This window comes from Amblyraja radiata, chromosome 17 (assembly GCF_010909765.2).
Source record: "Amblyraja radiata isolate CabotCenter1 chromosome 17, sAmbRad1.1.pri, whole genome shotgun sequence".
In the NCBI taxonomy this organism is placed as follows: Eukaryota; Metazoa; Chordata; class Chondrichthyes; order Rajiformes; family Rajidae; genus Amblyraja; species Amblyraja radiata.
In genome coordinates this window covers 38,386,421-38,413,080 of record NC_045972.1, presented here as the reverse complement: position 1 = coordinate 38,413,080, position 26,660 = coordinate 38,386,421, and the positions used below count along the sequence as shown (strand labels likewise).

The 26,660-nt window shown below is 42.4% G+C and overlaps 1 protein-coding gene across 7 annotated transcripts in view; it reads right to left on the bottom strand.

The window, feature by feature from the left end:
- LOC116982783 overlaps positions 1–26,660 on the bottom strand; it is a 106,721-nt gene that overhangs the window by 9,113 nt on the left and 70,948 nt on the right. For all 7 annotated transcript variants that reach the window (XM_033036221.1, XM_033036222.1, XM_033036223.1 and 4 more), the window contains 7 exons: positions 24,908–25,157; positions 18,619–18,708; positions 12,862–13,086; positions 5,571–5,741; positions 5,064–5,241; positions 2,174–2,290; positions 1,525–1,794 (listed from right to left, as the gene is read on the bottom strand). In XM_033036221.1, the coding sequence (XP_032892112.1) occupies positions 1,525–1,794; positions 2,174–2,290; positions 5,064–5,241; positions 5,571–5,741; positions 12,862–13,086; positions 18,619–18,708; positions 24,908–25,157 (1,301 nt within the window). The remainder of the gene's footprint in view (positions 1–1,524; positions 1,795–2,173; positions 2,291–5,063; positions 5,242–5,570; positions 5,742–12,861; positions 13,087–18,618; positions 18,709–24,907; positions 25,158–26,660) is intronic.

Sequence of the window (26,660 nt, the reverse complement as noted above, 5' to 3'; positions counted from 1 at the left end):
TAATATATCGCTGAAGTAAAACAAAAGTGAATTTCGTTTTTTTTAAAGTGAACATATCAGACTATTATCTAAATGGTGGCCGACTAGGAAAAGGGGAGATGCAGCGAGACCTGGGTGTCATGGTACACCAGTCATTGAAAGTGGGCATGCAGGTGCAGCAGGCAGTGAAGAAAGCGAATGGTATGTTAGCTTTCATAGCAAAAGGATTTGAGTATAGGAGCAGGGAGGTTCTACTGCAGTTGTACAGGGTCTTGGTGAGACCACACCTGGAGTATTGCGTACAGTTTTGGTCTCCAAATCTGAGGAAGGACATTATTGCCATAGAGGGAGTGCAGAGAAGGTTCACCAGACTGATTCCTGGGATGTCAGGACTGTCTTATGAAGAAAGACTGGATAGACTTGGTTTATACTCTCTAGAATTTAGGAGATTGAGAGGGGATCTTATAGAAACTTACAAAATTCTTAAGGGGTTGGACAGGCTAGATGCAGGAAGATTGCTCCCGATGTTGGGGAAGTCCAGGACAAGGGGTCACAGCTTAAGGATAAGGGGGAAATCCTTTAAAACCGAGATGAGAAGAACTTTTTTCACACAGAGAGTGGTGAATCTCTGGAACTCCCTGCCACAGAGGGTAGTCGAGGCCAGTTCATTGGCTATATTTAAGAGGGAGTTAGATGTGGCCCTTGTGGCTAAGGGGATCAGAGGGTATGGAGAGAAGGCAGGTACGGGATACTGAGTTGGATGATCAGCCATGATCATATTGAATGGCGGTGCAGGCTCGAAGGGTCGAATGGCCTACTCCTGCACCTAATTTCTATGTTTCTATCATTGAAACATTTAATTATGGGAAATTAGTTTGCATTGCATCAATGATCATAGCTATAAGCTAAATAGAAGCCAAAACATTACATGAGAATTACCCAGAGGACAATCACATAATTGTTCCGCAGTTTGAGAACCAGAGGGCAGACAATTTATGATGCACCCAATTGATTAATTTCCCATGAATGAATATAATAAAACAGCAGACAGGAATAAGGCAACTGGGTTTAATCTAAAAAACTCTGCTCTCTAAACATTTACATATTCACTTTGAATCATATGAATTATACACTGTCTAATGATACTCAGTATTTTATAAGAAACTCCATAATGAAAAAAGATTCTCAAAAGAACAGGGAAAACACTCCCTTTCTCACTCCTGAACTATCCATGTCCACTCACACACCCCTTCTTTCCAACCCTCCCATCACCCAGTTTATTTCTCATCCCCCACCTGCCCAGCTGTAACACGATATTTTGCACTCTGTTTATTTCTCTTTGTATGAGTATCCACCTGATGTACTCATATATGGTGCACTCAAATCATATATGATTTGGTTGGATAACAGGCAAAACAAAGGGTTTCACTGCATTTCAGTATATGTGACAATAAAAGCCAATACCACACCAAGTAAAAATACAAGCAGCAAAGACACAGAGTGTGGGGGGGGGGGGGCTCTAATTATTAGAGATGAAACACTTACTCGTGGAAGGCTGACTGCTTGTTTCATGTTCCTGTTCATCCTCCTCAGGATAGACGTTGATATCAAATGGGCTTTCACTAGGTATTATATTGTTCACCCCCGACAGCAATGCCTGGTTGGTGTACATATGGAGGTTAAGAGGTCCCAAAAATGAAGATGAGGATGGTCCACCAGCTGAAGGACTGCCCTTACTTGAAATATTTTGTCGCCTTCTAAACGGATTTGTGTGGTCAAATAACGACACTGCAATTGAAGCCCTGGTTCTTGCTCCTGTAAGAAATGCAGTTTTCTTACATATGTTCCAAAAGAAAAAGGATAGTTACTAATAACATTTGTTCAAATAATATTTAATAGTTTTAAAAACATGGTATCAATTGAGATTTTCACTGAAGTAAACTTTCTTCTGAACATCCAATAACTGAAAAAATGCATTAGCAATTATTAGGGTGCAAAATATATGCAGGAAAGATATCAGATTTAACCAAATACAATATATTTATTGCATATTTCTGTCAACATATACTAGTATGATATATCCATTTAAAATATACTTCTCATTCAATATCCAGACTGAGATGAATTTAATCTAGTATAATTTACAGACTGTGGCATTTCAAGATTATGTACTAAATATATTTAGAGGACCTACCTCTGCCTTTCATAATGTAATTAATGGCTCGGTCATTGATTGCAGCTTCACTTGGTTTGATGTCCAAGAATGGCTTGTTACCAATTCCCATTGACACCATTTCCCTCATTCGGACCTCTGAAATGGATGGTTTATTATGCAATATTAAATAGAAAACAAATAACTACACAAAGCTATAGAAATCCACATCTCTTTCAATATAAAACAAATTATTATCACAACCATCCTAATGTCGAGTTAGGTCATGCAGCACTTCTTCACTTTCCTGACTAACTGATGGATTTCAAAGCTAAGACAATGTACAATTGAATATGAATTTAACTTATAGCAGTGCAGCAATATGTGTTTTTTCCACTTCAAGTTCCCACTTCATCTAAAAGTTGCCAGCGTGTACAAAATCTAGAGTTTTCTTTTATCAAACCATTTTGGTGAAGTGCAGGATTTGTGGATAGACAGAAATGCTGGAGTAAGTCAGCAGGTCAGGCAGCATCTCTGGAGAAAAGGAATAGGTGATGTTTCGGGTTGAAACCCTTCTTCAGACATGGATATTGTCCTCAACTCTCATTCAACTGAAAATGACACTGCAGTAATCAGAATCATAATAGTACTTTATTAGCCAAGTATGTTTTGCAACATATGAGGAATTTGATTTGCCATACAGTCATACTAAATCATACAGTAGGAAACAGAAACATAGAAAATAGGGGCAGAAGGAGGCCATTCGGCCCTTCAAGCCAGCACCGCCATTCATTGTATTCATGGCTGATCATCCACAATCAGTAACCCGTGCCTGCCTTTTCCCCATACCCCTTGATTCCGCAAGCCCCAAGAGTTCTATCTAACTCTCTTTTAAATTCATCAAGTGAATTGGCCTCCACCGCCTTCTGTGGAAGAGAATTCCACAAATTCACAACTCTCTGGGTGAAAAGGATTTTTCTCATCTCAGTTTTAAATGGCCTCCCCTTTATTCTTAGACTGTGGCCCCTGGTTCTGGACTCCCCCAACATTTGGAACATTTTTCCTGCATCTAGCTTGTCCAGTCCTTTTATAATTTTATATGTTTCTATAAGTCAGGTCGGGGGGAGTCCCCCCCCCTCCCCACCACTGGTACCATGTAACCCCGTGCTACCTGCTCCATGGTCGGATAGTCGGCTACTAAACCGTCTCCCCACCTGGTTTGCCAGGTGAGGAGGGGGCTGTGGACCCCCAGCAGGACCAAAAACAAGACCTGTAAAAGGGCGGATGAGCCCCTAGTGAGCCAACGGCCATCCACACTTCAGTAGAAGTTGTGATCACTGTCGTACATAGCTTTGTAAGGCACCGTGCCCGTTGATATTTTCAACGATGATGATGATGATAATGATGATCTATAAAATTCCCTCTCATCCTTCTAAATTCCAGTGAATACAAGCCTAGTCTTTCCTCATATAATCCCTCCTGGGGATTAACCTCGTGAACCTACGCTGCACTCCCTCAATAGAAAGGATGTCCTTCCTCAAATTAGGAGACCAAAACTGCACACAATACTCCAGAGGTGTTCTCACCAGGGCCCTGTACAACTGCAGAAGTTGTACAGGGCCCTGGTGAGAACATACTGTATATCTAAAATAAAATAAACAAAACAAGGTTTTTTGAGGGGCATGTTGAACTACCTCTATTTATCCAGCTCTTATGAACACTTCATTACTCACTTAGGTTTGGATGCACCCACCTTCCCTGCCTCGGGAAACCTCTCCCCATCAGAACCAAACATGAGTGAGAGATGTCCTCAGGGAACTCCTGAACCAGTCTGGTTTTTTTTTGCCTGTCGGGCTGTCGCTCATTCCCTCACTCCCTGCATTCTCGAGCTGCAGTGTGACCAGGTCCTGAAATATGCTATCCATAGAGTACTCCCCCTCATGGATATACCCTAGTGACATCAGCTGTTGCTCAGGCTCTTCCAGTTGAATTCATTTCCTAACCTATGGCTGTTCAGGAAAAAGGAAGTATTCTGGAGTTCACTTTTGGCACAGATTGCTGAGATGCCACATGAAGCTGCCATTTATTAAAATGGACTTAATTAACAGACAAACAGTATGTTTAAAGTACTTATTTTTTAATTGCCCAGGACAAACTTCTTCATCAGGAGTGTTTAAACTCACATTATACTCCATCTTCCACTACTTAACCTTCCACATCCCTTTAGAGATTAGTTTGACCTCCTTAGATATCAGATTCCCATGTAAACTGCTGTCCTGAACAAACTGAAGGGGGCATCACAGACCTCCAAAATGCATTTTGCCCACCCAGCACTTCCATTTTTAGCAGGACTTTCAGACTGTCATAGTATCCTTTGGAATTTGTTCTGTAATAAAACTTTAACATTTAAAAATATTCTATGTTCAGTCTCCCTATATTACTTGTATGGGTATAAACCCAGACCAGCACCTCGGATCCCTATTTATATAAACTGATGCAGAAAAAAGATAGCTCGGGATCAGAGACATAAAAGACTTCAGGTGCTGGAATTTTATGCATAAAACAAACTGCTGGAAGAACTCAGTGGGTCAGTGCTGAAACATTGTCTGTCCACTTCTCTCCATAGATGCTGCGTTACCCAGCAGTTTGTCTGTTGTTTAGCTCTTCCAATTGATACTTCCACTGCAAAATCTCCTCAAGGTATGCCTTGCATCTCTTCCATCCAACCTTTTTCTCCACAGATGCTGCTGAGTTACTCCAGTACTTTGTGTCTACCTTTAGTTCTGCCATTCAATTAGATAGATCATGGCTGACATGAACTAAGTTTGCCCCATACAGTATATCTTAATATATCTGGTTAACAAACAATTATCAGTAAACTGAAAAAGCTATTCCTGAAGCATGGAACAATAAATCTTTCCAAGTTCATTACCTTTATTTCTGTTAGCTTGTTGCCATAAAATGCTTGTTATATCTTTTGTCCAGGTGTGTTTAACTTCTTGAGAACTTGCCTGAAGTATATAGGTATCACTGGATTTCCGACGCCGAAACCAGATTTCAAATCTTATTCCACTCTCACCGCTATTTTCAGTCAGGCCAATATCTGCTGTCTATAAACAAACAATGTCCTAGCTATTTACTCATTTTAGTGAACCACGCAACATATATCAAAAAGCACAATATGATTTACATAATGCAACAATTCTCAGTGACCAACTACATTCTTTGTTATACCATTAAGTTCTAATTTAGATTTCAATCTGCTGTGAATAACCTACATTCACAATTCTGTCATGAGAAACATAAGGAAACTGCTCATTCTTAGTAAAATTGAAAGACAACTTTACGTGGCTTCTTACAATCTTCATTAGCGAAGTTATCAAGACATGATAATTACACAGCAACTAAATTCATTAAAGATTAAGCAACATTTCCTTACTTTAAAGGAACACTTGTAGATATAGACATCAAATCCACCATCAATTCGTTTAGGTTTGCTGAAAAGGATTAGATCTTCAAATAGAAAAACATGTCGTAGATACTTCCTGCGCCCAGACCAGATAATGAACTCGTCTTGGCGAACCAGCTGTCCCTGCTCCTTCAAGTTCACCTGTTTAATATGATTTAAAGATATTGCTCTTATTATCCTGCCTTTTACTTTCATGTAAATCAGAATAAAACTTGGTGACTAAATGAATGCTTTTAGTTTGGTAAATTCTCATTTCCTGTTCTTGTTTCTTCTAAGTTTTTTATGATCAACTTTCCATTACTGGCCAAGCATTAGAAGATTCAATAGATTTGATATAAAATCATTGTGGAAAAAGAAACAAAGTATAATCCAAATTTGTGAAACCATCCACTGTGAAACTTGCATAAATGCACACTAACAAAAATAGATACCTGCAGAGAAAGAACCCAAATACCTGACATGCCAAAAGAAAACATATACACACTGAAACCATGAAATATTACAAATTTGAACCAATAGCTTTAGAGTCGCAGCATGGAAACAGGTCTTTTGGCTCATCGGGTCCATGCCGACCAACGATCCCCCGTACACTAGTTCTATCCCACACAAGTTCTATCCTACACACTAGGGACAATTTATATAAGCCAATTAACCTACAAATGTGGGAGGAAAGCCATGCGGTCACAGGGAGAACATGCAAGCTCCACACAGACCGCAACTCTACCACTGCGCTGTCCTTCAAATCATCAAACTGTTTTACCTTTTAAAACATGAGATGCATCTTAGTACAAAACTGCTGGATCAGAATCTTTTTTCCTCACTTTGCAGCCTGCTTTCATGCTGGCCCAAATTTTATGCAAGTCACAGTGTAATGTAGCTCTAAATAAAACTTTGTGGACTGAAGAGCTCTTTACCAAATATATGTTTATGCAGAGAAACCACTCTCCCTTGGATTGATTGCATGGAAGTCCCATTACAGGATGGAGTTGTTCCTTTGTCTTAATAGACAATGGATAAAAAAAACCCTATTATGCAGAAATCGATTACAATAGAAAATGGTCATTTTGAAAATATGAATATCTGGCATAACAGGAAAACTGATATGTTTTAAGGTGTGCATAATATATATGCTTCCGATTACATTTTCAGCAAAATTAGTACATTTGGTATAATTAAACCACCAGCCATTTGGCTAATCTCCCAAATAACAATAACAATAACAGCTAATTGTCCACAGCTGTTTCTCCTTTGATTGTGGACCCAGCTCAGTCCAGAGATCTGTGGTTTCGGGCAGGTGCTGTTTGTGCTGCTGATCTTTGGCTTCTCCTGGCCTGTCTGCAGGAAAACAAGTAGAGGTGCTGTCGCCGAGGGAGGACGGACGGAGCCGCGGCTCGAGAGACTCGAGAGACTAACAGAGACTAACAGAGGCAAAGAGGTTTGCCACGCACTGTAGATATAAAACAGAGGCAAAGAGGTTGGCAAAGAGGTTTGCCACGCACTGTAGATATAAAACAGAGGCAAAGAGGTTGGCAAAGAGGTTTGCCACGCACTGTAGATATAAAACAGAGGCAAAGAGGTTTGCCACGCACTGCAAGGGAGCAGTGGACCAGACAGGAAGAGCGGACGGAATTACCACTAGACAGCCAAACCAGTAGGTAATTTACGGCTGGGGTGAGTACTTTCCCATTTATAGGAGGTAGGATTATATAAATAAGGGGTGTATCAATACAGTAGGGGATTCTTAAATAGGACCAGTTAATTATTTATATAAGATGGGCGGTCAGGAGATGTGCCAATACTGCGAGATGTGGGAATTTGTCGACACCATTGATGTAGAAGATCCCTACAGCTGCAGTAAGTGTTTGAGGCTAGAGGAACTCCAGCTCCGCATTGATGAGCTGGAGACCCAACTTCATACGCTGCGGTACATCAGGGAGGGGGAGTATTACCTGGATGTTTTGTGCCAGGGGATGGTCACACCGACCAGTTTAACTAATTCAGTAGGCAGTGAGCAAGGAAAGGAAGGTGTGGCCATAAGCGAGGCAGGTAGGGGGAACCAGGAGGAGATGCGGCAGGAGCCACAGCCCTTGTCCCTGACGAGCATGACCGAGGCTCTTACTCAATGTAAGGACGGGATCAGGGGCTGTGGGAGGGATGAGCAACCTGGCTGCAGCACCGTGGATCAGGGGGCCATTCAAGAGGGGGGAGTTAGAAGAAATGCCGTAGTGATAGGGGATAGTATTATTCGGGGGGTAGATAAGGTTCTCTGCGGCCAGCAGAACATGTCCCGAAGGCTGTGTTGCCTACCCGGTGCTAGGGTTAAGGATATCTCTGCGATGCTGGAGAGAAATTTGCAGTGGGAGGGGGAGGATCCAGTGGTCGTGGTCCATGTGGGGACCAATGACATAGGAAGGACGAGGAAGGAGGATCTGCTGAAGGAGTTTGAGCAGTTAGGGAATAAATTAAAAAGCAGAACCTCGAGGGTACTGATCTCCGGATTGCTACCTGAGCCACGGGCCAAATCGGCGAGGGTACGTAAAATTAAAAAGCTGAATGCGTGGCTCAAAGACTGGTGTGGGAATAATGGGTTTGGTTTCTTGGGCCACTGGCACCAGTACTGGGACAGGGGGGATCTGTTCTGTAAGGACGGACTTCACCTGAACGGTGCTGGGACTGGGGTCCTGGCAAATCATATAACTAGGGCAGTAGAGAGGTCTTTAAACTAAGTAGCGGGGGGGAGGTATCAAGGGGGGTAATAACGGCAGGGGTAGAGGAAATAGAGCAGGGTATCAGTGGGGAAGCGGAAAGTCAAAATGTGACAGGAGACATAATGGGTGAAGATAAAGCTCTAGATGTAAAAGGGGCAAAAACGGAAAGGAAGGGTAGTAAAAATCATCTGAAAGTGCTTTATCTAAATGCACGGAGTATTCGTAATAAGATAAATGAATTAACGGTGCAATTAAGTATATATAGTTATGATATCGTGGCCATTACGGAGACATGGCTGCAAGGGGATCAGGACTGGGAGTTAAATATAGAGGGGTACTCGACAATTAGGAAAGATAGACAGGAAAGAAAGGGAGGAGGGGTGGCCCTTTTAATAAGGGAGGGAATAACGGCAATAGAGAGGAAGGATATTGCGTTGAAGGATCAGGATAGTGAAACAGCTTGGGTACAGATAGAGAATAACAAGGGGAAAAAACACTAGTGGGTGTAATTTATAGACCTCCAAATAGCTGTGACGCTGTTAGTCAGAACATAAATCTGCAAATAGTTGACGCATGTAAAAAGGGAACTGCTGTAATCATGGGGGACTTCAATTTTCATATTAATTGGGCAAACCAAACTGGGCAGGGTAGACTAGAGGAAGAATTTATAGAATGTATTAGAGACGGGTTCCTAGAACTGTATGTCACAGAACCGACAATGGGGGAGGCAATCTTGGATCTGGTCCTGTGTAATGAAGCAGGATTAATTAAAAATGTCATAGTTAGGGACTCGTTGGGAACAAGTGACCACAATATGGTCGAATTCCATATTCAAATAGAAGGGGAGCAGGTTGAAACTCAGGCTAGGGTGCTTAGTCTAAATAAGGGGGATTATGAAGGTATGAGGACTGAGCTGATCAAAGTTGACTGGGATAGCAGACTCAAGAATAAGACGGTACATGAGCAGTGGTGTACGTTTAAGGGTCTACTGTATAAGCTTCAAGAAAAATTTATTCCTATGAAGAAAAAAAGGGGTAAGGGTAAGAACAGTCAGCCATGGCTCAGTAAAAATATAAAGGATAGTATTCGGCTGAAGGCAAGGGCATATAAGGTAGCCAGAGATAGTGGGAGGGTAGAGGATTGGGAAGCATTTAAAGGTCAGCAAAAAATAACTAAGAGATTAATTAAGACGGGGAAAATAGACTATGAAAGGAATTTAGCAAACAACATAAAAACTAATAGTAAGAGTTTTTATAGCTATATAAAAAGAAAAAGGGTGGCTAAGGTGAACGTTGGTCCATTGGAGGGTGAGACTGGAGAGTTGTTGGTGGGGAACATGGAAATGGCAAAGGCATTAAACGAGTATTTTGTATCAGTCTTCACCATAGAAGACACAAAAAATATTCCAACGTTGGATAAACAGGGGGCGGTAGGAATGGAGGAGCTAAATACTATTAAGATCACCAAGGAGGTGGTATTAGGGAAATTAATGAGACTGAAGGAGGATAAATCCCCTGGGCCTGATGGATTACATCCAAGGGTCTTGAGGGAGATAGCGGTGGGGATTGTGGATGCATTGGTGATAATTTTCCAAAACTCCCTGGAGGCAGGAACGGTCCCAGTGGATTGGAAAATGGCCAATGTAACACCTATATTTAAAAAAGGAAGTAAACAGAAAGCGGGTAACTATAGACCGGTTAGTCTAACATCGGTGGTGGGTAAAATGTTAGAGACAATTATTAAAGAAACACTAACGGGGCACTTGGATAAACATGACTTCATCGGACAGAACCAGCATGGTTTTGTGAAGGGGAAGTCCTGTTTAACGAATTTGCTCGAATTCTTTGAGGAAGTAACAACCCGGGTGGATAAAGGGGAACCGGTGGATGTGGTATACTTGGACTTCCAAAAGGCTTTTGACAAGGTGCCACATAAGAGACTATTGCTAAAAATAAAAAATTATGGAATTGGGGGTAATATATTAGCATGGGTAGAGGATTGGCTAACAAATAGGAAGCAGAGAGTGGGGATAAATGGTTCATACTCGGGATGGCAACCGGTAACTAGCGGGGTTCCGCAAGGGTCGGTGCTGGGACCCCAGTTGTTCACAATTTATATAAATGATTTGGAGGAGGGAACCAAGTGTAATATATCAAAATTTGCGGACGATACAAAAATGGGAGGAAAAGTAGGGGATGAGGAGGATAGGAAGAGTCTGCAAAAGGATATAGATAAGCTAGGTGAGTGGGCAACAACTTGGCAGATGAAGTTTAATACTAATAAATGTGAAGTCATTCACTTTGGGAAAAAAAATGATAGGGCAAGTTATTTTCTAAATGAGGAGGAGCTGCGTTGTAATGCAACGCAAAGGGATCTAGGGGTATTAGTACATTAATCACTAAAAGTTAGTATGCAGGTGCAGCAAGCAATCAGGAAGGCCAATGGAGTTTTGGCCTTTATTGCTAGGGGGATTGAGTATAAAAACACGGAGGTCTTGCTGCAGCTGTACACGGTATTGGTGAGACCACATTTGGAATACTGTGTACAGTTCTGGGGTCCATACTTAAGAAAGGATGTACTAGCCCTGGAGGCAGTGCAGCGAAGGTTTACAAGATTAATTCCTGCAATGAGGGGATTGACATATGAGGAAAGGTTAAGTAGGCTGGAACTCTACTCTTTGGAGTTTAGAAGAATGAGAGGCGATCTCATTGAAACATATAAGATCGTGAGGGGCCTTGATCGGGTGGATGCACCGAGGATGTTCCCAATGATCGGGGAAACTAGAACTAGGGGACATAGTTGCAGAATAAGGGGGGGCTCTTTTAGAACTGAGATGAGGAAGAACTTCTTCACCCAGAGGGTGGTTAATTTATGGAATTCACTGCCCCAGGGAGCAGTGGAAGCAGAAACTTTAAATATATTTAAGACTAAAATAGATGGTTTTTTAGCTGCCAAGGGGATAAGGGGCTACGGGGAGAGGGCAGGGATATGGACCTAGGTATGGTTAGTATAGTAAGACCTGAGTGATCTCCTGGACAAGTGTCGATCGCCTAGATTGGGGTCGGAGAGGAATTTCCCGGATTTTTTTCCCGAATTGGACCTGGGTTTTTATCCGGTTTTTTGCCTCCCCCAGGAGATCACGAGGTTTTTGGGGTGGAGAGGGGTGATAGCGGTATAAAGGGGAGGGTAGTGTCTTGTGTTCTGTGTCTTGTGTCTACTGTTTGTGGGTAAGTGTGTCTGTTTAGTGTTCAGCCATGAGCGAATGGCGGTGCGGGCTCGACGGACCTGGTGGTCTACTCTCGCACCTACTTTCTATGTTTCTATGTTTCTAAATAACAAATTACTTCCTTTCTCAGGGCAGATCACTACACCACTGCAACACCAAATCCAGAACATGAGTTTGCCCTGGACCATGGGGATAAAGCTCAGCAAACTCAGAGATGTTAAAGATAACTCAAATAAAAGATGTAACGCAAAATGGAAAGGCTCTTCAGCATCTCCTCTCTATTTGAGCTTTCTATACATATTCCCATTTGTGGATGCCCTATGGATGCATTGGAAAGGATACATGGTCAAATTGCCTTGGGTATACTTCAGTTTTAAGTGCCTTTTCATATCAGTATTAAAAATTGGAAATAAAACTCAGTAACAGATGCCCCATATGAGTTAAATTATAATTGACAATTTTGGACAGGCCAGACAGAGTTGGTGTTTTCATCCAAGTCACTTTAACAGTGAAGCGGATAGGTTATTGGTTGCAAATTTCCCAATGTTCCTGCCTGCTACCACATTACAAGGACATTTTCTCAAACTGGGAAACATCAGTGAATAAATACTCTTGGCTCAATTGGCTAGTTGTGGAATCAGGCCCCATCATAGCATGATTTACTTCAAAGTTTCTGCAGAAATACATTTGATTTGAATTTAATTAGCTTGTTAAGTGCTTTATACACTGTTAAGTTTTCTGTACCTAATTGATTCCACAAATTGTAGACATTTGTGCCACATTGTTCTGCATTTTGACAGAAGCAGTCAACGTACTGACAAGTTTGAAATTTAGCTTGGCAGGGGCATGGTTTGACCAGCTGCAAGGGAACATTCTTTAGATTTTCATGGGTGGAACTTTTCTGCAGCCCCTAATTCCAACCGCGTTCTCACCCGGACAGCAGTCATCTTGCATGGCCTTACCATTGCAAATTTTCACTCTGATCAAGTCAGTTGAGAGAACAATTCCATGAAAGCGAATCCAAAGTTTTTACCTATCAAGTGTGTCATTAGTTAACCAACCGAAGCAAGTTCTGGCCTATTCTTCCTTCTGTCCCCTGTCTTTGCTTTTGTGATGAATCCTCTCAAAACAATTCAGAAATTTAATTTACTGTCTTTAAGGCTCTAAATCTGACCAATCACTCAGCATCATCTTTCAGTCTAGATAGTTCCAATTACTGCTGAATCAGTTTTTAAACTGAAACTTTATCTAATGCTTAGTTAAAACTAAACAGGCACAATTTAGTAAAACAACATTTGCAAATTAAGGAAGTCAATGTTAGGCTTACATCACAATTCCTAATAGCATCCATAGCCAACAAATCATTGCCGTGTTGAAGCTGAAATTTAACCATTTCTTCTGCTGCTCTGAGATTATTCAGCTCCTGTTCCTGAACCTCAGTGCATTCCTTGATCAAATCCTTTAGTAAAAGGGCATATTTGCTCATTCGCTGTATAGGTTTCAGCAGATAGGAAGCCAAATTCATCTTATCGCCCAGTTGTTGCTGCTTGTGCTAAAATAACATAAAAATCAATGTAAGCAACGGTGCTAAGATGCCAAACAAATTAACATTTAAGGACAGATATAATAAAAACATCAATGTTTGTGCAAGAAATATGGCTTAAAGAAAGGCAAGAGTGACGGATTAGTTGGTATTGGTTTTGTTTATGGCTGTCATGTGTACAGAGAAAAACTTGCTATCCAGTCAGATCATATGATACACGAGTACAATCAAGCTATAAACAAGTACAAAAGGCCGTGCAAAAATAAAAGATACCAGTGGTTTTCCGTTGACAAAGAGAAAGGGAGAACAAGATTGTAGCATTATTAGTTAACAAAATAACTACACTGTGTGAGGAAGTGTTGGATGAGGAGCAAGATGGCGCCTGCCTGCGGCGACTTTTGCGGAGCTCCAGAACATAAAAGGCTCAACTACAACTTCCAACAACTTACCTGGATCAGAAAAACGGCAGAAATCAGTGCCGTTTCGGACAAGCTGCTTGAGCACCTCAAGGCTCTCGCAATTTCGCGATCTCCCGCAGCTGCGGGAGCCCCGGACTTTAAATTTTCCCATGCTGGCTGTGAAACTCCCGACCCGACTGAGGATCCCAGGTACGGTACCTGGAGACCACGGGATGACCCCCAGAGCCGACGGGCTGGATCTTCCAGGAACAACGGAGCTGGAGCTGCCGACTTTGAGGGAACCCCCGTTCGTTACGGAGCTGGAGCTGTCGTCTGTGAGGGAATCCCCGTTCCAGCGCAGGTCCGCAGAAACAGCAGGTACAGCAAGTACAGTACCTGGAAACAAAGGGGAAGCCTCCATTGTGTCCGGAAATGTGGCTGACGGGCAGGACTTCAGGTCAGAATGAAGCGCAGGGGACTTCGGCCCCCTCTCCCTACTATCCTACTGGCCAACGTACAGTCCCTTGAAAACAAAGTGGAGGACTTAAGGGCAAGACTGCTTTATCAAAGGGAGCTGAGGGAATACTCTGTGTTCTGTTTCACAGAGACATGGCTCACCCCCAGCTCCCCAGACTCAGCGGTCCAGCCTGAAGGGTTCTCCATCCACCGTATGGACCGTACCCTGGCATCTGGGAAAGGGCATCTGCCTCATGGTCAACTCTGCGTGGTGCTCAGACGTGGCAGTCCTTTCCAACTCCTGCTCTCCACACCTCGAACATCTGGCGGTGAAGTGCCGTCCCTTCTACCTCCCAAGGGAATTCACCTCCATTATCCTGACCGCGGTCTACATCCCACCCCAGGCAGACGTCCGTCTGGCATTGGAGTAGCTGCACGCCGTGGTCAACAAACACCAGACGTCTTACCCCGAGGCATTTACCACCATTGCTGGGGACTTCAATAAGGCAAACCTAAAGAAATCACTCCCTAACTTCCACCAACATGTCTCCTGCTGCACCAGAGGACCTAACACCCTCGACCACTGCTACACCACCATCAAGAATGCCTATCGTTCTATCCCTCGCCCTCACTTCGGTAAATCCGACCATACCGCGGTGCTGCTTCTTCCTGCCTACAGGCAGCAATTGAAGAGCGCACCCCCAGAAGTGAGGACAGTACAGAGCTGGTCGGGGGGGGACGGGGGGACAGAGGAACAACTCGAGGACTGTTTGGAGTCTGTAGACTGGGCAATGTTCAAGGACTCGGCAACGGACTTGAACGAATACGCCAGTCGTTACAGACTTCGTAAAGAAATGTGTGGAGGACTGCATCCCTACAAAAACCTTCCGAGTGTTTCTCAATCAGAAACCTTGGATGAACTTTGAGATCCGCACTCTTCTGAAGTCCAGACACAGGGCATTCACTTCCAATGATACAGTGGCCTACATGAAGTCCAGATACGACCTTGGTAAGGCCATCAAAAAGACCAAAAGGGACTTCTGCTCCAAACTGGAGGATGAAACAGATGTTCGGCAGCTGTGGCGGGGCCTGAATGCAATCACCTCCTACAAGGCGAAACCAGGAGGCAGCTCGAATGCCGGCGAAACATCGCTCCCTGACGAGCTCAATGCGTTTTACGCACGCTTTGATAGGGAGAATACTGATGTGCCTTCCCAACCCCCCATTCGCTGTGATGGCATTTCAGTCTCAGTCACAGAGGCCGACGTCAGGAAATCCTTCAGAGGTGCGAACCCCTGAAAAGCACCTGGACCTGATTGTATACCCGGTCGTATTCTAAAAACCTGTGCGGACCAACTGGCTGGAGTTTTTACGGACATTTTCAACCTCTCACTTCTGAGATCTGAGGTCCCCACCTGCTTTAAAAGGGCATCAATTATACCAGTGCCCAAGAAGAGTAAGGTGACGTGCCTCAATGACTATCGACCAGTGGCACTAACGCCGGTGGTGATGAAGTGCTTTGAGAGGCTGATCATGGAGCAAATCAACTCCTACCTCGACAAAAACCTGGACCCACTGCAGTTCGCTTACCGCCACAACAGATCAACGGTGGATGCGATCTCGCTGGCCCTCCACTCCGCTCTGGACCACTTGGACAACAAAAACTCATATGTCAGGCTGTTATTCATCGATTACAGCTCGGCATTTAACACAATCATCCCCTCCAAGCTGGTTACCAAACTCGCAGAACTGGGTCTCTGCGCATCCCTCTGCAATTGGATCCTCGACTTCCTCATTCACAGACCACAGTCTGTTCGTATTGGTGGAAATGTGTCAGCCTCGATAACAATCAGCACGGGAGCACCTCAAGGCTGCGTGCTCAGCCCCCTGCTGTACTCACTCTATACCCATGACTGCGTAGCAAATCACAGTGCGAACTCCATCATCAAGTTCGCTAACGACACCACTGTTGTGGGGCGTATCACTGATGGGGATGAGTCAGAGTATAGAAGAGAGATCGAGCAACTGCCCATATGGTGCCAGCGCAATAACCTGGCCCTCAACACCAGCAAAACCAAGGAACTGATTGTGGACTTTGGAAGGAGTAGGAGGGGGACCCACAGCCCCATTTATATCAATGGGTCGATGGTTGAAAGGGTCATGAGCTTCAAATTCCTGGGCGTGCACATCTCTGAAGATCTTTCCTGGTCCGAGAACACAAATGCAATCATCAAGAAAGCTCATCAGCGCCTCTACTTCCTGAGAAGAATACGGAGAGTCGGTTTGTCAAGGAAGACTCTCTCTAACTTCTACAGGTGCACAGTAGAGAGCATGCTGACCGGTTGCATCGTGGCTTGGTTCGGCAATTTGAGCGCCCTGGTGAGGAAAAGACTACAAAAAGTAATAAACGCTGCCCAGTCCATCATCGGCTCTGACCTTCCTTCCATCGAGGGGATTTATCGCAGTCGCTGCAGTATCATCAAAGACCCACACAATCCTGGCCACACACTCATCTCCCTGCTACCTTCAGGTAGAAGGTACAGGAGCCTGAAGACTGCAACAACCAGGTTCAGGAATAGCTACTTCCCCACAGCCATCAGCCTATTAAACCTGGCTCGGACAAAACTCTGATTATTTATAACCATTTTTTGTTATTTGCACTTTATCAGTTTATTTATTCATGTGTGTATATATTTATATCATGGTATATGGACACACTTATCTGTTTTGTAGTAAATGCCTACTATGTTCTGTGTGCTGAAGCAAAGCAAGAATGTCATTGTCCTATACAGGGACACATGACAATAAACTCACTTGAACTTGAACTTGAAATGTAGAGGATCAGCTAATGAAGCTATATAATTTAAACTAAGACATCGTCCAAAGTAGGTGCAGAGCAAATTCACAGAAAAAATGCAGATTTGGAAAACACAGGGTGATATTAACTGCCTTGATACTGACTAGGATAAACTCAGTATAACATGTAGAATCAATGCATCCAGGAGATTTAAAAACATCCAGAATAAAGCAAACCTGATCAGAAAGGGCTGCAATTCTGTATATAGCTTGAAGGTGTGAAGTTGGGCAGGTGAAAGGAGTGCCAATGGGGGAAGGCTTTTGAGATAGTGATTGTACTTCAGTAAGACGTGGCCTAATGATAGAAAAGGAAAAATGGAATTCAAAATTCTAAATGAAGGTATTGTTAATTTTACTAGAATGGTTTGTGATTTAACAAAATTGGATAGGGAAATAATTACGGTAAATTTGTTTTAGAGCAAGGGGAGCCATTCAAAGGGTAACAATGTTTCAGAATGAAAAGGTTTTCACAAAGAAAAAGGATGGGGATGTCAAATACAGAATACATTGATAACATTGTGATTCTGCAACAGGATACAGATAGATTGAGTGCTTGGATGAAAAACTGGCAAATGGAGTTTAACATGGAGAAGTATGTCATGCATTTCAATAAGAAGAATCAAAAGACAGATTATCTAAAATTCTCCAAAGTTCAAAAAGATTGAGGTATTCTACTGCATTATCACAAAAAGCAGGCAGGTCCAATAAGGGATTAAGAAAGCAAATCGCACCATGGCCTTTAGTGAGACGGAGGTGGAGTGCAAGATTGGAAAGAAAGCCTCTCCCATTTGTGTAGGATGTTGGTGAGGCTATGTCCTGAATTCTACACACAATTTAGTCTCCCTTACCAAAAAATAATAAATTAGTGTCCCTGAAGCATTTTAATTTCTCGTATGAAATGTCCTATCACGAGACTAGACATTTTGGGCCTGCATTCCTTGGAGTTGAGAAGAATGAGGGGTGACCTTCATCAAACATATTAGATCTTAAGGGAGCTTGATGGGGGTAAATGTTGAGATGTTCTTACTCATGAACAAGGGGACAAACCTAAAACTTAAGGGGTTGATCACTTAAAACCGAATAACGTAATGTTTTTCTCTCAGAGGTTTGTAATATATAAAGACCACTATGAGAACCAAAGAAGGACCTTGTAGTAGCTGTAGGAGGCTCCCAAATGGTGGAGCAGTTCGTGCTGGCTGGTGCACAGCTCCAGCAATCTAGATGCTGCTTGGTACCTTAATTATTAGAGGAATAGACGGGGTAGACAATCAGAATCTTTTTCTGATGACAGAAATGTCAAATACCAGAGCGCATAGCCTTAAGGCAAGAGAGGAAATATTAAAAGGGAGATGAGTGGGGCAAGCTTTTTTAAACAGTAATTGTAGGATAGATGAATAGCCGTGATCTGCAGGGCTACAGACCCAGTACAAAGTGGTGGGAAAAGGCTGCAATGTTCCTTCACGACTGGCTTGTTCATGATAGGTCAAGTAAATTTTGATACTGTGTAAACACCAAATAATCACATTTCAAAGCACTATAAAATAAGCACCTCATTAAGATATAATCATATAACAATTACAGCACGGAAACAGGTAATCTCGACCCCTCTAGTCCGTGCCGAACACATAATCTCCCCTAGTCCCATATACCTGCGCTCAGACCATAACCCTCCATTCCTTTCCCATCCATATAACTATCCAATGTGATGTGACCTATAAAATGACAAATCCTCTATAAGCACCACTGACTAAAATACTAGTCATCAGTTTGCAAAGGTTTTCATAATACAATGAGACAGAATTATTGTTTGTGTAACATATGAAGAGCTTACCTTAAAAAAACTGTTCCCATAGCTGGTTAGCAGGGCATCAGATTTAGGCTTGTTCTTGCTGTATAATGCATACATGCCAAACTGGTCTTGCTGTAAATATATTAATTAAAATACTATATTTTATTTCCAAATATTTGTGTTTCTACTGTTTTTCACAATTTCCTAGAAAATAGTACATAAAAATTAAAATCATAAACCAGCAAACTAATTCTGAAGCTATCACTGTTGCATGTTGACATGGAGTTAAATCACTGAATTTGCTGTCATGTTTTAACTAGAAATAAAGAAAAAATAATTGACAAATAAAACTTTCAATATTGTTGCGAATCATATTAATTAAATATCTCATTGCCTTCAAAAATACTTATTTTGCTGTTAGGTGTGCTGGTGGCATCGCTAGTTAAACAATCTTGGAAAACTAACAGTGGGCAGCAATGCTAAGATTTAAATAAACAAAATTAATTTAGTTGTTGAATGCATATTGCTTAATCGACTTTTTACCAATAATCCAGCCCTTGTACATTACTGTTTGTAACAACTTTTCCAAATTCTGTTTACATTTACAACTCAAAATGCCAGAGTGCACATCTAACTTTTCCTACAGTTTTGCTAAAGCCAACTATTGTTAATTACTAAGTTATGCACAAACATACCCCATTTAATTTATCGTGACTTTGTTTTGACTGCTTATCCTCTACTTTCACTTTCTCTGGGAAACCAGCTGAGATGAGATCAGTACAATTATGCCAATGTGTTCCAAACTGCTTTGCAAAAGAGTTTTTGTAGAGGTTCACACTAATATTTGTATTAAAAGGCCTACATGATTCTTGTAATAAATAAGCTATAACAAATTCTGAATGAATAAACGTTTTTGGTAACTAAAAATTGCTTGTAATGTAAATTTATATATTTAAATTATTTTCATTCTTCAGACATCACATCATTGTGACTATTATTACCTCTCATCATTGCTATGCAACAGGCTCATCTTGGAGAGTAATGGGAGCTATCAAAAATATATATTTTTCTCCCCTCTTCTCTACATCTTGGATTTCATAACTTAACTAGACTAAGTTGGGTCTGTTCCCCCAACGCCATATTCCACCACTCACCTGTTCCCCAACGCAATATTCCACCACTAACGCATAGCCCCCCCATGCGCAGGCACGGCTCATTTCCCCTCATCCCCAGCAATCTCTCCCCCTCCTTCTTCTTTCCCCTCTCCTCTCCTCCTCCCCTCCCCAACCCCTCACCTCTCCTTTCACCTACCCTCAGTCACTCCCTCCCTCCCTGCATGTCCTCTCCTCCCTACCCCCTTCCTATCCCTCTATCCCCCACCTCTCTCACTCTTCACCTCCCCCTATCCCCCCCACTATCCCTCCTCATCTTCCCCACTGCCCTCCTCTTCTTCTATTCCCCACTCACTACCTCCCCCACTCCCCCCCATCCTCTCCCTCTAATCCCCCTCCTCCCCCACCAAACATGAGAGCGGAAAAAACGGAAAAAAGAGGAAGAGATAGATTACTCCACGGATTTTGAAATTCGGCAAGACCCCACCGCCGCGCGAGGCCGCACCGCTGCCATGGCTCCATTGTCGCAAGGCCTCACCGCCGCGGTCTCGACGCCTCCTGGATCGCCACACAGAACCCGGCCGGGGCCTTGCAGGTAGAAGCCCGGGTCGAACGAAGAGGCCGACGGGTGATGTGGGCTCGGCCGCTCGCCACTTGGCACCACGGAGGCGCAGACACAGACCCACCCGGCAGAGCGTTAGTGATGCTCACTCAGCTCCTTCAGCTTTATATTCTCCTTGCCAGGCGCCGCCCGTGACTGACAGTGGACTTGGCCAATCATTGCAGCGATGGTGCAGGAAGGGGCGTCGCCGTCCCGGCGACTGACAGGAGAGGAGACCAATCTGCGTGGCTCTGATACAGGAGAAGAGACCAATCTGCGCATGCGCGGTTTAAAATATTTTTAAACCTTAATAACTTTGGTTAGGCCTGGGAAAAAAAGTTCTGACAATCTACCCCTATCTATGCCTCTCATAGTTTTATAGACTTCTATCTGGTCTCCCCACAACCCCTGGCGTTCTAAAGTAAACAATCCAAGTGTGTCCAACCTCTCCCTTTAACTAGTACCCCCTAATTCAGGCACCGTTCTGGTAACCCTAATACTAACCCTCTGCACCCTTTCCAAAGCCTCCATATCCTTCCTGTAATGCAGCAATCAGAACTGCATGCTATGCTCAAACATGCCCTAACCAAAGTTCTATAAAGCTGTATCATGACCTCTGCATGATGACAAAAATATTCTATCATACAAAAATTGTCAAGTTTGTTAGGTTATACCTTAAGCTCTAAAATATGGATGAATTAAAAAGAAACCAAAGTTTGACCATCTAAATAATTCAAATACAAACTTTTTTGATTTGTGTCTAGCAAAAACTGAATGCACGGCTTTTCTGAAGCGACCAGAAACAACTGGGCAAGCCACTAAGGCCCCTGTCCCACTTACGTGTCCTTGGCATGCTAATTACGCAACCTCGTGGTCGCGTTGAGGCGTGACGGTCCCGCGAAGGTCGCGCACGACTTCATGCGTCCGCACAGCTGTCTGGAGTGCGTGACGTCATTTGAAGATGGACACAAATTGCAGGAGTAACTCAGCGGGTCCGGCAGCATCTCCGTAGAGAAGCAATGGGTGATGTTTCGGGTCAAGACCCTTCTTCAGTCTTCTCCAGAGATGCTGCCAGTCCCGCTGAGTTACTCCAGCATTTTGTGTCCATCTTCAATTTTCTTGGCCCCGCTCTGGGAGTAGGAGTGGGGGCGGACCGGATCCGTAACGGCCGTGAGCCCCAGGCCGAGCTCGGCGATCGTTTGCCTGCTTCTGCTGCTGTTGGAGGTGAGACGTTACGTCGCGCCAGGGTCTTGGGCCTGTCCCACTTTGGCCGTCAGTTAAATGGGCCTGTCCCACAGGCCGGTGGCGCACGAAGATTTCGTCCGCTACAAAATTTCGGAGCGCCGCGTGATACCGCGCACAACTTCATCCCCTCCACGCTTCTCAGTGGGACCGGCCCCGCGAGGCCACACGATGCCCTTGCGCCTCAACGCGACGACGAGGTCGCGTAATTTGCGTGCCAAGGACATGTAAATGGGACAGGGCCTTTAGACTCTACATGTGAGAGGATTTACTGTAATGAACGTTTTCAGCTCATTAAGATAGTCACAAATTACTCACACATGTGGATAACAGTACACTCTGAGTTCCAGGGGATAAGGCATGCCGAAGGAAACAGGCTGAGATACTGGGCAAAGGCACATTTATCCAATTTATAGAAATCTGTGATGGGAAAGAGTGTTCTTTTGAATGCAAGCAAATTTAAAGCATTTGTAAGAATTAATTTTTCCTGTAAGAATTATTTTTTCCTGTAGGAATTTATTCTTCCTGATGTACAACAAAGCTTCAATGCATGGTGATTAGAGGAGAAGTGAGCTGTGATTTTCATGAAGGAAAGATGAGCCAGTCAGATAAATACGTATTTTTTATTTTAACCTTCTGGACTGCTTTAAATTCAGAGCAATCTCCATGGAGTGGGGAAGATAGCAAATGTATCAAAGCTATTTAAGAAAGGGGGCAGAAAAAAATGGGGAAGAAGCGAATTAACTTGACAACAGTAGCAGTTAAATTGCTATAATTTATAAGAGACCTGGTATATTTTTGAGCAGAATCAATTTCTGAATGAGAAATTTTATTTTACAAACCCATTGGAAATTTTCTTATTAACTAATGGTATAATCAATCTGTAAGATTCAGACATGTGTTAACATTTTTTTTAATGGCCTTACTGGATTGGATTTAATGTTCTAGCATAGACGAAAGGGACTTGATTGGTAAATAGAAAGTATAAATAATTAAGTTATGTTCAGGTTAACATGTTGTAATGAAAAGGATACCACAATGGTGGCGCTGTTGCCAGCTGCCTCCACCTTCAGCCCGGTATCTTTTTATTTTTTCGTTTTTTTTGTTATGTTGAAGTGTGTTATTTATTTATTTTTTAATGTTTTGATGTGGGGGAAGAGGGTACGGTAAGGGGGATACCGTCCTTCAGTCGCTTCCTGGAGAGGACACGACTATTATTCGAGTCGCGTCCTCGCCCCCCCCCCCCCCCAGCGGCCTACCTACTGGATTGGCACGACCTTTCCTGCCTGGACCGACCAGAGCTCCAGCAGCGGCGGGACAGCGCTGATACATCGCGGGGCTGGCGATGCCTTACCGGGGATCGCCGTCTGGAGCCCGGAGTGCTGGGCCTGCGGCACCGACATCCTGGAGCTGCGGTTCGCAGAGCTCCCAACGCGGGCGGCGCTGACAAACATCGTGGGGTCCTGCAACTCTTCCCGGCTCGGCCTGCAGACTCGGGAGCTGCGGACTCCGGTGGGAAGCGGCTGATCGGGAGGTCCGGGCCGCTGAGGAGGATTTTCACCGTCGGGGTTCGGCGTCGGCGTTCTATCAGCCCGGCGAGAGGGCCTGAGCATCGGGCCGCCCGGGGTGGCGACTGCGGGTGCTCGGAAGGCCCCGACCACGGGTGAACATCTGGGAAGATCGGAGGGGCGGCTGGTTGGACTATGGTGCCTTCCTCACCTTGGTGCCATTGTGTTATGTTGTGTCGTGGACTTTGTGTTTGTGCTTTTTTTTTTAAATTCTATTTTATTTTTAATATGCTTTATTATTTATTTATTATTTATTTATTTTTATGATACTGGCTGTAAAGGGAAATTCATTTCGTTGTCTCTAATTGAGACAATGACAATAAATTTGAATACAATACAATACAAGAAACAGCACCCACCTTGGCTATTTATAACCTGAACAATTACTAATGATGACACATTCTTAAATGAGAACATAAATAACTTTTTATAATGTGAATTATGTATATTTGTAGGGAAAAAAAACTCTTGAAGAATGGAGTGGTAGCTGGGAATCCAATACAATAAATAAAGGAAGTTAAAAATCTGAGTAGACTAAATGTAAAATTTGACATTAGAAAAATTAAGGGTATGAAAATTGCTTACAGAAAACTGGATGAAATAGATATTCATTTCAGAAAAATTCCACTTTATACAAAATACCCTGGAATTTACTTAAAGCAACAAGCTGTCGGCACTTGGCTACCTGCTAAACCTGCTCTTACATTGTATGAAACCCTACACACAACTTCCACAATAAAGTTGATCCTCACCTAATAAAAAACACAGCAATTATGATAGTTTCTCAGTCTGATCTGGCTATCAAAGCCATTGAACAGATTGAATGTTTGGAAAACTGAGAAGTATGGAAGCAAGTCAGGCAGCATCTGCGGAAACAGAAACAGTTAATGTTCCACCTTGAACATCCTTTATCAGACCATCTCTTTTCTTCAATCTGAAATGTAATTTCTGTTTCTCTTTCCATAAATGTTGTCTGATCTTCAGAATGTATCATTTTTGTATCTGTTTTTATTCCAGATATCCAATGGCAGTATTTTGATTTTCACTGAATATATTTAATGCCATTCACATTCAAAAACAATTAAAATATATAAACATATATTTAAATTGCTTAGCACTAATGATTCTATGTTTATATTAAAATATAAATACCTAAAACCTGCCTTTATTTCTTACTGCTGTGATTATTAGTTACCTAAAAATTCAAATCTCAAAAAGTTGATCCATATAAATTTATATTACAAAAGTAATCAAACCACCGACATACTTTTGAAACAACTTCCATATTTTTTATCCATGCTACACTCCAATGGGTAATTAATTTCTATTAATTAACAAACACATAAGAAAAGCCATTTCAATACTCTTTTGAAATGTATAAATACATTTTTCTACCCAGCGAGCTAGCTGTTTTTGTCGCAGAAAGTTGAGATTTAACTTTTACATTTTTCCACACACTGCTGGGTTACATTTTGTTCACACTTTCCTTCCCACCTGAACTTGATCGCTTAAAATAACATGTTTAAGAAAGAACTGCAGATGCGGGAAAAATCGAAGGTAGACAAAAATGCTGGAGAAACTCAGCGGGTGAGGCAGCATCTATGGAGCGAAGGAACAGGCGATGTTTTGTGTCAAGACCCTTCTTCAGACTTAAAATAACATAATCTCAAGACTGACTTTTGCACTGAACTATTTTGCAGTGGACAGGAAACAAGGGATGTAATTAATACAATCTATAGGTACTCATTGCAAAGGCTACATATTCTCTACATTAATTCTTATTATATGTATACTGAATGTTTGCTTACATGTCTGAGGAAGCAGTGGCTTGCACGTAGTGGATGGTTAGTACAACTTTCCAGTTCTTTCAGGAAATACTGGCTGTGGAAGTTGTAAAGCTTCTCTAGGTTTCCAAAGATAACACTTCGTTTTCCTCGCAGATCCTGAGGGAGGTCAAAATGCTCCATCTCTGGGTAGTAATTATCAATGATATACCTGAGAGATTTAACATATTCTCGTTCTGTTGTGACCATCTCATCAATGATGTGTCTCAGTTTACTGTAATGAGAAAAACACATGATAAAGCATTTCACAGAGAGTAGTGCTAAATATTTTAAGTTCTAGAAATTTATACAACTCATAAATATAGCTCGTACTCAAATCACAGATTTGGCTAGACTCAAAATTCTATTCGGAATTGTGGGAGGATGGGAATTGTAATTTTTTATCTTTGTTTTTATTAAAATGTGATCATCTGGTTTGGGTTCAAATAACCCTTCAACGTGTTTGTCTTTGTACATAATCCGAGTGAGAGCTGCAAGTTCCTTGGCATTAATGTAACCAATGATCTATTGTGGATCATCCACATTGTAGCAACAGCACACCAATGCCTCTCCTTCCTGTGGAGATGGAGGAAATTTGGCATGTCTCTAATGACTCTTATAAATTTCTACAGGTGCTTCACAGAGAACATACTGTCGGGTTACATCATAGCTTTGCTTGGGAATAGCTCTGCCCAGGATCCCAAGAAATTGCAGAGAGTTGTTAATATGGTCCAGTCGATCACTCAGACCAGACATTCCACCAATTAGTTCATCTACACTGCTTCAGAAAAGCAGCCAAACATAATTGAAGATTTGTCCCATCGTGGTCTCAAGAAGCACTACCAGACTCAGAAACAGCTTCTTCTCCTGTTATTAGGCTTCTGAACGTTCCTTCCAAAGGTTCGGATACTCTCTGATTTATCGCTACTTCATTGTAGACATTTGATACTTTCTGGTCACATGTGACAAGTTACAGTGAAAATCTTTGCTTGAAAACCCAAGGTATGCAAATAGTCATAAAGGGCGCTGACAAAATTACAAAGTATCCCTCTCCAGGTTCTCCTTTGTGCTACAATGCTGAGAACTATATTCTGCACTCTGTATGTTCCCCTTTGATCTAACTATTGTACTTGAGCTTGACTTGATTATATTTATGTATGCAATATCTGATTTGTTTGGAGTAGCATGCAAAACAATGCTTTTTACTGTGTTTTAGTACATGTGACAATAATAAACCTAAATCTACATGGAGCTTTGCTGAAGTATATTTTTCTGGTCAATAGATATCAGTTTTGCAGAAACATCCTTGCAATGTACTCTGTTCAAGCCAAATTTAATTAATCAAAAATAAGGTGGTGTAAAGATTAAGTACTTTTTACTTAATTGAGATAAATTAATTGAAGTTATTGTTTTGTTTGTGTTCATATTATAAATAGACCACAACAAGTGAAAGGTGGTATTCAAATTCAACTAGGTACGAAAAGAGAGGACAGCAACGTTTCCTTGAGTAATCTCAACTAAACTCACAGGTGTAATCGGGAACCAAAAACTAAATGCAAGTAATAAATTAAAGGGTTTGCACTGTCAAGTCTGTGAAAGTTTGATAGACCTGCATGTCTGCAGTTAAATTTCAAATCAGCACCAACACAGACCATTGTGCGAAAACACATGTTACTTCAGTTCATTTAAGTATATTACCATTACTCTTATCTACTGAACTCTATTGTTTGACCTCTTC